The 13,789-nt window shown below is 37.2% G+C and overlaps 1 protein-coding gene across 1 annotated transcript; it reads left to right on the plus strand.

The window, feature by feature from the left end:
- Nucleotides 1-692: 692 nt before the first annotated feature.
- On the plus strand, nt 693-12,935 carry LOC148369252 (calcium-independent phospholipase A2-gamma-like). Its single transcript, XM_088329916.1, has 9 exons — nt 693-820; nt 2,039-3,126; nt 3,200-3,352; nt 4,449-4,606; nt 5,932-6,026; nt 6,095-6,266; nt 6,355-6,412; nt 7,741-7,935; nt 11,233-12,935. The coding sequence occupies exons 2-9, from the start codon at nt 2,110-2,112 to the stop codon at nt 11,689-11,691; spliced, it is 2,307 nt and encodes a 768-aa protein (XP_088186042.1). The 5' UTR covers nt 693-820; nt 2,039-2,109; the 3' UTR covers nt 11,692-12,935.
- Nucleotides 12,936-13,789: the final 854 nt, after the last annotated feature.

Below are 13,789 nucleotides of genomic sequence, written 5' to 3' on the forward strand. Positions count from 1 at the left end.
GGATAAACTACTTTATAAATCCAGATTTGTATGTGATTTAGAGGCAAAATGTGCATAGTATTCAATATGATTCACGTTATTTTGCATTTTTGACTACATTTTGCAATGCATGATCCATTAGATGTAAAAATACATGAAGTAGCATTAGGTGAGAATGTATAAAATACAATGTTCCACAGCACTGATTGTTTTTATGTGTATAAGTCTTTTTTAATTGATTCCCATTTATTAAAACAACGATATATTAAAATCGAAATTGATGCATGGTGTAAAATGTTTTCAAGTTTATACACTCATTCATGATTGTAATGGGAAGAAGTTGTAATGGATATTTACTCAAAGCAGCATGGCTGCTTTGTTTTTCAGTTATTTCTACAGAAGGTGCTGTTATCAATCATTTGTCCTTGCAGGTATGAATAGTAACATTGTAAATAACAATTCCAATTTTGTATGTGTGCTGTTAAATATAGTCCCACTGGGATTGTTTACAAAATACCAACTAGATTCCGTTTCAATGTGCGTGCATGTTGTTTTGTTTTGATCCAAGAATGAACCTACATTAGCCCTTGAAGTGACTTTGCAGCAATGGCTCCATGAATGCTTATGACCTTAAGCTTGTTTTGCTTTGGCTGAACACTGGTCCAGAAGACCACCTCCCACAGGCCCACAGATTAGTTTGTCCAATAGGCTCAAAGCTTTGCTAGAAAGGAGTCATGTTTTCAAACACCAATGGAATATCGCGACGGACACAGTGTCGAGTGCATTTTCATTCATAACAACAACCAAAAATTTAACAAGGGCAGCGGATTTGACATTTCAGGTAAATATTCAACATATGTCGCTCAAGATTAACGCATATCCAAGCATGTTGTGTATTGACCTTCACTGCAAGTGACAACCAAAGTCATAAAGTAGATAACTAGCGTTACATTGTTTTTTTCTATGTGGACTCCTTGAAAATAAGACTACACTTCAAAAACAAGGTCCTGACATTTTGGGGAAAAAAATAAAAAACAAAAACATTGATTAAAATACCCCAAAACATTCAGTGTGACACACTTGATATACTAATATTTTCTCTGAATTGTAACGGTGGACTCTATTACATACACGTTAACCTCAGCCAAATGCTCCCCTTATTAATGGTCGAAATTCCTCTTATTAAGCGATAATAAACCCTAGAAACACAACACAGCACCTACTTACAAGACAGCCCATGTAGAAATAAAAACAAAGATGATTTGAGTAAAACAAGTTTATTTTATTTACAAAATAAATACTTGATCGATGATAACATTTCGAGGAAAGAATCAGGTTAGGTTGTTAAAATTGTTATATTGCAATATCGCCGCTAGATAGAGCTCGTACACCTTATTTGTTCCTCTTATTTTTAAAGTGAGTTTAGTGCAGTTATCAAATTACCATGTTATTTTTTTAAATGTGATTGTCCACACTAAAGTCACCACAAAATAAACTACATTCTCTGTATTGCACGATTGTTAAAGTTTTTAAGTCCAGGGAAGTTCTTTTTTTATTCATTTAATGTTTAGACTAATTAGCACGTTATGTTTTGAAATGTTGTTGTAAATGAGTCATTTTTAAAACATAAGTCCAATTCAACTATTTTTATCATGACAAATTAGCAAGCAGTACTTGAAATGTAGTTGAAAATTAAAAGTACCATTCTAACTACTCAATCAGGGGTGTCCAATCGTTTTGAAGCTGACCGCAAATGGCACCCAGTTTGATAGGCATGTCAAAAGTATCAGCTTATCATGTTATTAATATGTTGTTACCATGTTATTACCAGGTTAATTATTTGACATAGGGTTAACTAGACTTAAACCTGCTGAGCTATTTCCAGAACAGGTCTGCAGGCCCCAGCAGACCCCTGTACTAGATAAAGCTTGTACGGTGTATTATGGCACATTTCTAAAGCATGGCGATCTAATCAGGTTGCTTTGGGATTTGAATTTAGATTGATCACTTTATTGTGAGTTGAAAAAAAACCTAACAAATGTTATCTTCTCTTCCTCAGAGTCACCTTTAGAATGTAAGCGTAATAATTAAACTTGGACTGATATCAGACGGTCACAAACCAGGTGGGCAATGGGCCGTATCATCAGCATCAGATTGCAGCCTATGGATGGTTATTGGCGCTCATACTGTAAAACTGAGTACTTATTCTTCCTACTGAGAAGACACTCGACTCGTATACCCGTTTTCTTCAACTTGTATTCATCAATTTCAGTGCCTGGATTCCCGAGCTGTGCATGCAAATCTGTTTTTGCAAAAGTAAAACCATGCAGTAACTCTTCTGTCTCAAATCATTCCCAGTGTGATTTTTCCCAAAATGCGAAATATTGTCAAGCTGAGCAGTCAACTGCACACAGATCTTTATCTGAGACCAAGGACACAATGATGCTAGAAAAAAAGAAAAACGTGGCACCACCCATCCAGGAAAACTCTGGACTGCAACTCTTCCATGTTAGCTCTTTGGCAACAAGATTCGGCGAGAGCTACAATTACGTTGCCAAACACATCAACTCCGTCTTCTCAGTAGGTTTTACTAAATTGCAAGAGCCAGCAAAGGCAGAAATCACAAAGATATGCAACAGGAGATTGAAAAGGAGAAAAATACAAAATCCTCACATGACGTATTTGAAAGATGTTGACTTAAAATCATCAAGTATTGACCTCAGCCACACCAAAAGCTGGGAAGACAGCTACTATCATTTTGCCAGACACATAAATAGGTATTTTGGTGCTAAAGTTACAGACGATCAGACAAGACCAAACTCAGATTCTCCCCGACTCACCTCAGTCAAGGATCAGGATCCCGTCAGCCACAAAACAGAAGGCCTTTTTCACAGCAGCCAGAACACAACCAACTTTGGAGAGAACCATTCCCAGATGTCAAGCCACATTAATCACTATTTTAAGGCTGAGAGCAGGTTACATGACACCGGAAGCAATCTGAAAGAGATCAACCGACAAAAGGCAATCTCCTTTACGGACTGCCTCCATCACCCCTTGACAGCCATCCCTGACTTGCTGGGCTCTTATCTGAACCCAGGGTCCAAGACACTATCTGCAATGACATCACCAAGAGGGTTCAATGGAAAGGTAAGTTTTTCGGGGTGTGAACAAAACATGATCTGAAAATTTTAATAATCCATTTACTGTTGCACATTATTAGCAATTTTCTACAACCAAACCAACTGAGGAAGCAATCCATGGAATGGTTGAAGACCTGAGACGGGCTTCATCTGCTGAAGTTGTGACCTCATGTGTGGAGATGCTGAATGAACACTTGCGACTTCGCCCTTCACGTAATGCTTTGATGTGGCAGGTTTGTGTCACGGAAATTCATCGAAGTAAACCTGCGATGAAAAGTTACTTCTGATGAAAGCTTGGTTGTCTCTTTCGTATTTGAAAGTATTATTATTTAATGTGACATATATTTTATAGGGAGGACCAAAAAGATAATTAAAATAATGGTGAAGTGACTTCATGCTCATCCCTATGCTTATTTCTTAGTGAAACATGAAAACGTTAAAAGTAATAAAAGACCTGCTTCAAGTACTCGACAAACGCCAACCCAAACCCCTAAAAAGATGTAAAAAACTTTATCCGTGCGCTTCCAAAAAATGCACGTGCATGAACACACATCGTAATTATTTTGACTGAGGCAACAATGATACAGGCCAGAGCTGGAGGCCGCAAATAAAAAGTTCCAAATGGTCTTTTAAAAGGGACACTGTGTAATATAGAACTTCATGATGTCGCTGTATTATGTATTACAACTGAAAACCAGTGCTACAAAGCACAAGGAAGAATACAAACTATGAAGACTCAAAGTGACCAAACCACACCACTTTTTATGTTTTTGCCCAGCTCTTTCAAAGGTTTCAAAAACGGCGGACAATCATGTCAGCTCCATCTAGGCAAGCCTCATGTTATTTAAGATAAGTACAAATTTCTTGTCCTGCAAGTATTTGCAAATCATATTAACATGCAAATTCATGTTTTTATAATAGTTTATTAATGATAGCTATATGATAGTTATTCAAATCATTTTTTGAATACATGAAGGTTTTTACAACTAGAAGGCACTAAATAATACCTTTTAATGTTTCTTAGACTGAAGCGAGCTGAACTCAGAACCCCATTTGAATAAGTTTTAATATTCTATTGAGCCTGCAGAATTAAGTAAACTTTCAGAGCAAAATATCTTTTGATTGATTTTGATTGTCCATACATATATTTTAGAATTTATTTAAAGATTAAAAAAAGATTACATTTCATTTATGTCTTTACATTTTGTTTGTTTATGCATGCATACATATATAATGGATATTCCGGTTAATTCGGTTTTAATTTCAAAATCAATATTTATTATCATAATGTATTCATTTATTCATTAATCCATTCATATATTTTCCCAGGAGAAAACAGCCGTGACGTTGCTGGGACAGCGGCGAGTCTATAGAGACAACCAAGTTCTCCAGATGGCAATAAGAGAAGCATTGGCCCTCATCGGCTATGTGGACCCGGTCAAAGGTCGCGGTATCCGGGTACTTTCCATTGACGGCGGCGGTACAAGGTAACCATCGCAATCCTATGTGCTGGTTTCTCAGACTAGAAAAAAAAGTAATCTTATTAATTTGGTACTCAGCAATACTGTAATTTTGATAAAAGGTAAACAACATACTATTTTCCTATTTACAATATTCGTTACTACTTATTGTTTAATATGATTCATTATTTACATGATTTCACTGAAACAAAAATATCTTTGATTCAGAATACTTGTTGGGAAAAAAACACGTCCGTTTATAAAAAAACAGTGTTGGGTGCGTTAATTGAAAAAGAGTAATTATTGTACTGTTACTAGTTACTTTTTACTTCATTCGGTTACCTGCCAGATTACTGACACCTAAAATTAGCACAAAACTCTGAAAGTAACTTTCTAAATACAAATACTGTATATACTTTCATTGAAGCTGCCCCCTTAAACTGCTTAAAATAGCCACATAATAAAATAATGAAAATAAAACGTTTAGACCAAACTGTGGAAGTAGTGAAGCCTAAAGAACACTTGGCTGAGACACTCCATATTCCTTTTGTCTATGGGCTTCAAACCACTCAAACATTTCCTCCTCTATTGCTGAGTATTGTCCAACATGTTTCTTTTTTTCAGATGTGGTGTTTTGCAAAACTAGTTTTACAAATAAAATCACCAAAATTCAGAACACGTTTACTGCATATTCTATGCTTACATTTGTCCCATAGACTTCCCGGTGGTTCGTTTCTCTCGTATGAGCCATGCCCCATCCTTACGTGCTGCCTACCATTCGCTCTTGGTGACTTGTGTCACAACACCAAACTTGTGCATTTAAGCTGACCCCCTGATTTCAGCAAGTACATATGGTAGGGAGAATATCAGTAGAGAGAAATTCTTACACTCTGCTTAAGACAATGCACTGTATTGAGTTGTACTTTGTAGTGGGATATAAACATGCCAACTCCACTTGAATGATATGGTTAGCGGTATGATGGTGGAGGACCAATGGTTTATTATTCTGTCCTGAACCTGGGGGGAACAGGTACTGTTCAAGTTGAAATCCGTGAACGGTTTTTGATAAGTGGCAGTGTAACGCACCATGTTGTAGCAATGATTGCGTTACCGTACTCGTCACAGAGAAAAGTATTTGCGTTCCAGGAACGTCTTATGTTGTAACTTTGTTACTTTGTAACTTTATTACTTTTTTACTTTGTTACTTTTGTAATGCGCTATTCCCAACAATGTAAATAACACAACTGACTGACACTAACTGTTGCACATGTCTCTGTGGGCATCTCCAAAGTTAGCAAGTGTTCCCTGTCTTTCTGATGTATCAAATCGCTTCTCCTCATTCGTCCTTGCAGAGGTGTAGTGCCCCTGCAGGTGCTGAAGCTTTTGGAAGCAGAGACGGGAAAAAAGATCCATCAGCTGTTCGACTACGTATGCGGCGTCAGCACAGGTGACCAAGCCATGAACCCCCAGATGCACATTTTGTCCTGGATTTCACTCCCAAGCGTCCCATTTCAGGGGCCGTGTTGGCCTTCATGCTCGGTCTGGCCCATTTTTCCCTGGACGAGTGCGCTGACATGTATCGGCGCTTTGGCTCTGAAGTATTCCGGCAAAATCGCTTGGTCGGCACGGTCAAAATGGGTTGGAGTCACTCTTACTATAACACGGAGACGTGGGAGTCCCTACTCAGGTACAGTACTAACTAATAACTGGCTCTGAAGTTTATAAAAAATTGAAATGTGATTTGAAAACCAACGTCACAATTCCATAATATTCAGAGAGAAGCTTGGTGATCGAGTACTCATAAAAACTGCCAGAGATGAGTCAAGTCCCAAGGTAGAAACACACACAAAAATAAAACATCTGAATTACACAGCACTAAAATACAGCTGTAAGCAATGACATGCGGCGAAGTCTGTGTTTGGAGAGGAACATTCAGATTTACAAATAGGTGAATGTACATCTTGGTTATCGTATAATTGGAAGAGGATGAAAGTAAACCATAAACTGTATCATAAAAAAATGTGTATTATCGTCTTATCTTACACATAAATGAGGTCAATGAGCTTTGCCTTATTTAAATAAAAACATTAATAGATAAGTTATCCTCCATCATGAAAAGACATCCATGTAACAAGAAAAACATTTACTGGATGGCTTGACTTGCTGTTAACCTGCTAATACTACACAGTAAAAGTACTCAATTTAACACTCTGAAGAAAAGACCATAAGTTCCCCGAGGTAGTGTTTAAAGGTTACATTATAACTGTTAGTTCAAGACTGTTAATTTAACAGTGTTAAATTAATGTCAAATTGAGGTCATGTTAAAAGCTTACTCTATATGTATTAAATCAACACTGTTTACTTAAATGTACTCAGTAATAGTGTGGTGCAGGGGTGCCCAATCCAGTCCTCGAGAGCCGCATCTCCTGCATGTTTTGGAGGTTTCTCTTCTCCAACTCAAGAATTGCAAATTTTCTGCTTGTTAGCAAGCTGTGTGGGAGCTTGATAATGTTCCCGGTGATGGGAATCACCTGTATTGGACCACAGAAACTCCAAAACATGTTGAACACGTGACCCTCGATGACCGGGTTGGCCACACCTGGTAGTGTTAACACTTAAAAAGTCAACTTTTAACACTACCTCAGTGAGTATGGACCTTATCTTTCGAGTGTAAAATAAACCTTCATTGTTTTACTGTGTATCATTAATTCTAATAATTGCACCAAATCAGAATTTTTGGTCTCACTATCGCCTCCTGCCACGAGGCATGCAACTTGTATGCCTCACTCTGCATCTACAGGCTTTGAGCACAGTAATATGTAACATATAGTAATTGTGTTGCTAATATTCATTATATAATGGAAAATACACCAATGTGGCAAAAAGAAATTTCAAAATTGTGAAGTTAATCGAGAAAGAACGTTAAGGCTCGATAAATATGACAGTTTAATATTTATATAATATATTTAACCAACATTCCCTGATTGCACATCATTGACAGATGACAATCAAACACAAACCCCGCCCTCTCGCAAGCACGGTCACTTAAATAGGACCTGAAAGACAACGATTGAAAGGAGGCAAAGAGAAATCATGTTAGGAAAAAAACTCTCAGCATATGATTCAAAGACATGCTGCTTTTATTTATTGGATGCGCTCAGGTTTCAGCTGTGAGTGCAGTGGTCAACTGGGGCAACAGCCCCAAAGCCTTCATCTTCTGCAATTACAACCACAAGCCGGGATCTCTGAGCCGCTATGCCCGAGCATCCGGCTACCCCATGTGGCAAGCCGTGCGGGCATCATCGGCCGCCCCGGGGTACTTCCAGGAATTCACCTTGCAAAGCGACATCCACCAGGTGGGGATATTTAGACGTTGGCTAAACTTTGAGAAAAATCCCAAAGGTTCAGCAACAAACAACAAAGGTTACAAAAGCACTACAGTGAATTGATATTAATCTGTGTTCATAGAATTTTTTTTGTAGGTATGGACCAATCCACTTTTTGGAAAGCGTACCATTCATACATAAAATTTCCTTACAACAAAAAACCCTTCCCAAAGACTCAGACTCAGAACTTTAGAAATGTAATAAAATACAGACGCTGCCCTACTTAACGAAAGGGATAGGCTGGATGATCGATCGTAAGTTGAATTTGTTCGTAAGTTGCTTCAGTGCTATATTTTGCATGTTTAAGGTTGATATAAGTATGTTTAAGGCTTGTATAAGTAACCTGGACGGTTTTGTATCAAAAAATAAACATTTCATAGAATAACATGCTCTATAATGATAAATAAAGTTAGGTTTAACTTACTTTTGGAAGATGAGCTTCAAAAGTTAGGCGACTTCCCCCGTAGTAGAAAATGGCCGAAAAAAAGCGATCCAACCATTCTCTCAACAGCATCAAGCTTCCATATTCCACTTTCATTTCAAATGAAACGACTCACCTTTCTTTACACTTTACACCAACTTTATTGAATGGATACACAAGATATCAAACAATAAACATGTCAAAGTTCTTAGCGTGCTGGAGATACAGTATAGAATGTTTACACACAAACTTAGAAGAGGATGCAGATTTGTTTTTTTCGGGTGGATGCTGGGTGACCTCTCACAGCGCCACACGCCAGTAGCGGCGAAAAGAAACACTACAGTAATGTCCTTTACTCAGAAAAATGTGCACACGATACAAAATCTAACTTACAGCAATGTCCGGATATTTTTCAACATCCCGAAAAAAAATGTTCGTATCTACCATTTTCCGTAAGTCGAATGGTCGTAAGTAGGAGAGAGTCTGTACAACAATATAAGGTAAAATAGAATATTCTTCATTAATTTTTAGACTCTGATTGTAAGTCTATCCTGTTTTGGCCACCATCACAAGTACTGACATGCTTGGAATTGATACTTGTTTATTCCGAACTATTTGTTCTTCCTGTCATTATATATTGCTGGAACTCATTTGTAAGGTTGATTTAAGAACAATCTATACGAAACAGGCGTTTTCATCATCTGTTATCAATTCATGAAATTTGAAATCGTTTGTTATCGTACTTGTAATACAAAGAAAAGAAAATATAATCTTAATATTTTATTGTCTTATTTTATTCTTATTATTAATGTTCACAAGGATTTCAAAATGCTTGCATACATTTACAAAAGACCTGACTATCAAAATGTTTGCATACATTTACAAAAGACCTGACTTTTGCGCTTTAAAAAGCTTTAAAATCTTTCCACTCAGTTCTGGGACTAAAAATATTTGTTAAATACTTGATTGAATAAAATATTTTACCCTAATTTTTGGGTTGTCCCTCCCTCTACATATGGTTATTTAATTTAAAATAATTGTTTTTTTTAACCTTTAAATTTAGGAAACATTGATTTTTCATTAATATGTGTATATTTTTGAAGTGACCTGAACCAAATCAAACAAATACAAATATAGAATTAAATTTATTCCAACAAATATTGTTCATAACCATCCCTTGTTAAGCTTTTACATTTTTTTTGTATGACTAAGACACCTTCATGTAAATTTTGAGCCATGCGGGGAAATTAATTTCCACTCAAAACATTGTTCCGTTGGACTGCAATTGATTTTCGGACTCTATTTTCCATAAGAGTCCATTTGAGAAATAAATCATCATCATTTCACTGATAACATCATAACCCCACACATGCACAACTATATGTATATTTTCAGAGAGAAGCAGTCATACCCATGCACAAACAGTACTATATTCTCACAGACACGCACTACTATAGATTCTCATACACACTATTATACTCTTTGACACACACTACTACGCTTTTTCACACAGCCTTAAAACTGCTATTACCATTGTTTTGTGTTTTACACCAAATGATCACCTCACCTCTCAGTGTTGTTTTTTTTGGGTACTTTTGTTAATCAAGGCGATGTACACTGATCTTTGTGTATATGTTCAATGTCAAACTGGAGTTGCTCCCACGATTGAGGTAGTATATGTGAGAAAATAGCCTTGTATGTGTGCGACAGCATATTAATGAGTGTGTTTATGTATAGTAATATGTGCAAGAGAGCATATTAATGTGTGTATGAGAGTATACTAATATGTGTGAGAGAGTATAGTAATATGTAGAGAGAGTATAGAGGTGTGAGAGGGTATAGTAGTGTATGTATGAGATTATATTATGTGTGAGAGTATAGCAGTGGTTGTATGAGACAATTTAGTAGTGTTTGTGCATGGGTATGACTTGTGTCTGTATGACAGTATACAGCTTGTCACAAAGTAAGTACACTCTTCACATTTCTGCAGAGATTTCTTCATAATGTTTAATTGAACAAAACTGAAGAAACATTGCTTTGACACAATGAAAGGTAGTCTGTGTGAAGCTTAAATAGCAGAGTAAATTTTTCCCCTTTAAAAACTCAAAATATAGCCATTAGTAGCTAAATCCCTGGGAACAAAAGTAAGTACACCCTAAAGTAAAAGTTCCTGAAGTTCAATATTTTGTGTGGCCACCGTGATTTTGCAGAACCACTTTAATCCTGCTGGCCATGGATTTCACCAGAGCCACTCTTCCATGACATGACTGAGCTGGAGGATATTCAAGATCTTGTGTTTCTCTACTATCGCTTGAGTATTCCTCAAAAATCTTCTATTTTATCAAAAGTGTATTTAGGGTTAAAAATAATGCCCTTAAACACAGTTTCTGGAGAGAGGGGATAATTCTCTGCGCCAGTATGTCACAGTACATTCTTGAGTTTTTGTTTCCCTTACTGAAATGCAACTCCCCAATTCCAGTTGCAGCCCCAAACCATGACATTCTCAGCACCATGCTTGACTTTAGGCACGACACAATCATTTTTGTATTCCTCACCTGGTTGCCGACACACATGCTTCACACCATCTGAGGCAAATAAATTATTCTTTGTCTAATCAGACCGGAGGATATCTTTCCAGTAAGCCATGGCCTTTGTTGACAGACTTCCTTTCATTGTGTTAAAGCGATGAAATCTATGCAATGTAAGGAGTGTACTCACCTTTGTGACATACTGTAGTTGCGCATGTGTGAGGGTATTATAATATATGTGAGAACAAGTATGATTTAATTCTCAAATAGCCCCTCAAACTGTCCTCATAGCGTGGATTTTATCACCTTTAACCCTAGGACGGCGGCATTATCATGAACAACCCCTGCGCCTTAGCTGTGCACGAGAGCCGACTCTTGTGGCCAAAGCACGCGTTCCAGTGCGTCCTGTCCCTGGGTACCGGTCGCTATGATAATGCCAAGAGGGGCCCCGCAACTTCTACCAGCCTGAAGGCCAAAATAAGCAACCTCATCTGCAGCGCCACCGACACAGAAGGTGTCCACACACTATTGGACGACCTGCTCCCGCCAGATGTTTACTTCCGTTTCAACCCCATGCTGAGTGCAGAGGTGTCCCTGGACGAGAGCCGTCCGGGAGCACTAGACCGCCTGGAGAAGGACACTAGGGTTTACCTGGAGCGAAATCGCCTCAAATTAGCTCGACTCTGCCTGGTGCTCGGGGCAGAGCGTTCGGCTGTTAGCAAAACTGAGGACTGGATCAGAGGAAGGGCCTGGGAGATGAAGCACAGATGGGTCTAAAACAGAACTATTTGAAGAATTGTAGGCTGTAATGTCACGTTTTTTGGGGATCGTTCATGTGATATTAAGCTGTAGTGGGCTGTGCATTTCACAACTAGGCCTTCAGTGACGGTCTTTTGGGATGTGTCGTTCACAAAAAAACCTGCTGAATGAGCCGGATATTGGAAATACAAGACAGGAGCCGGCCCCCCACAAATCAGAAGACGGTTCTCTTCGAGATGCTTCTTTCTCTTGTGATTGGTCAATACGCATGTTTTTTTCCAGGGTTTGTGTGTTGTTGAGTATAAAAATGATTCATTTAGTTTTGCGTTTTATCTGTTTTTGTACAACTGTAAATATCTTAGATTTTGTTTCCTGTGTTTTTCAGAGATAACCTATTTTACGTAAGAAATGTAAAGTTAACTCTTGTATTTCATAGTTTATTTTTTGATACACTGAAAAGTCAAAATATAAATTAATATTTTGTTGTATGTTTTTCAGAGATATGAGGTTCCTTGATTGAAGACATGCTATTATAATTTTGTGGAATAACAGATTTTAGACTTTAGTACACAACTGTCCCCTAGCTGACATTTTCATATGCCATCGAGAAAGTGTCGCCAACTTGAAATCTGATTGGCCAAAGTTGCTAAACCAACGGCATTATTGAACCCTAATTTTATGCTCCAAGGACTAGAAATCTAATTCTGAAGGCCTCCATGCAGATTTCTGAGGCTGGCAACAAGTCAGGGCTGAAATGTGATTGATTATATGCTACACACTAAAATGCAACACAACTAGAAAGCAATGAAAGTAAGCTTTCAAAAATTTGGAATGATTTAATTAGTATTCATGGACAGAATATAATTACATCACGATTCAGTAATTTTGAAGCCAGTAGAGAAGGCCTTGCAGGTCCTGACGGCCCATTATTGATAATAAGACGTGCAATGATCATATCCAAGCTTGTTCTGCATTTTGTCTGAGTACAGTAATTTCACACTATAACTCCGTTTACTTTTCATGGTTCGCTACATCATGGATTTGTATCGTGCATTGTGTTCTGCATTCTTCAGTCTCCCCTGTTACTAACATTTGATGTTACAGGAGTTATTTGTTAAGTAAATTAAAATGAAACGTTTTTTTACAGTTATTTTCTTTGTTAGAGAAATGCTTGAGCTTGTAAATAGGATTTGTTCTTTGGTATATCAGTGTATAAATGAGTATTTAATATTATAAGAAAATAAAGGTTTCTACTTCAATAATGTTGCCTTTCAAGGTTTCTTCTTGAAACGCTACCCCCAGGATAAACAAGGGATCACTGCCTTACTAAATTAATACTGAAAGCAGTTTGAAGTCCCAAACTTCTTAAACAGGGATAAACAATAATAGTATGGCTGTTTATTGTTTAGCTTTGCCTAGGATTGTCGTTACTCTCCTTCTAATGTTAGCCTAACATAGAAACACAGCCTTGACAAATTCCAATGTCAAATCTTAGGGTATCGATTTTTTTTTTAATCATCTATGCACTATGAAACTAAAGTACAAAAATATTTATGACGTATACACTCGAATTTCTTCCAATGAGAATATTATATCGTAGTATGCAAAAGTACAAATTTAAGTTGTATTTTTTGTATTTATATATATATATTTCCATCATTTTTGTGGAAAAACAATACAAAATGCTGATAAAAATTTAAAGCAACAGATGTATCATTCTTGTCCTTTTAATATTATTTCCTTTCCTTGTATTTGTGCTGCTTTCCATTTTCCCTTTATTTTTGGCTAAAACAGTTTTTGTATTTTCACTGTTTTACAGGAAACATTCATTTTCCTTATATTTCCTCATATTTTGTATTGTCAGTGCACCAAACATACTGCTCTTGGGCACTTCCTAGTGGCTCCCTGGCGCTTATCGTCAAAGCACGGCGCCAAGCACCTTGCTCAATTAGAATGCCCACCAATGCCAAGCCTTGCAACGGCGGGCCATTAAGCTTGCATGCCATAATTCCGCCAAATTTTAGTATGTTTTTTTTAAATTTACTACTTTTATATACATATTTTCACATTCATCCATTTATTATCTTCTTTCATGTTTTCCAAAGACTAAATAAAC

This window comes from Urocampus carinirostris, chromosome 3 (assembly GCF_059441175.1).
Source record: "Urocampus carinirostris isolate Australia breed hairy pipefish chromosome 3, RoL_Ucar_1.0, whole genome shotgun sequence".
NCBI classification, from domain to species: domain Eukaryota; kingdom Metazoa; phylum Chordata; class Actinopteri; order Syngnathiformes; family Syngnathidae; genus Urocampus; species Urocampus carinirostris.

Coding starts and splice junctions, on each gene's coding strand:
- LOC148369252 (XM_088329916.1), top strand. CDS start 2,110: ATGGGCCGTATCATCAGCATCAGATTGCAGCCTATGGATGGTTATTGG. Junction 3,127..3,199: donor CAAGAGGGTTCAATGGAAAG/GTAAGTTTTTCG, acceptor GCACATTATTAG/CAATTTTCTACAACCAAACC. Junction 6,413..7,740: donor GAGATGAGTCAAGTCCCAAG/GTAGAAACACAC, acceptor GGATGCGCTCAG/GTTTCAGCTGTGAGTGCAGT.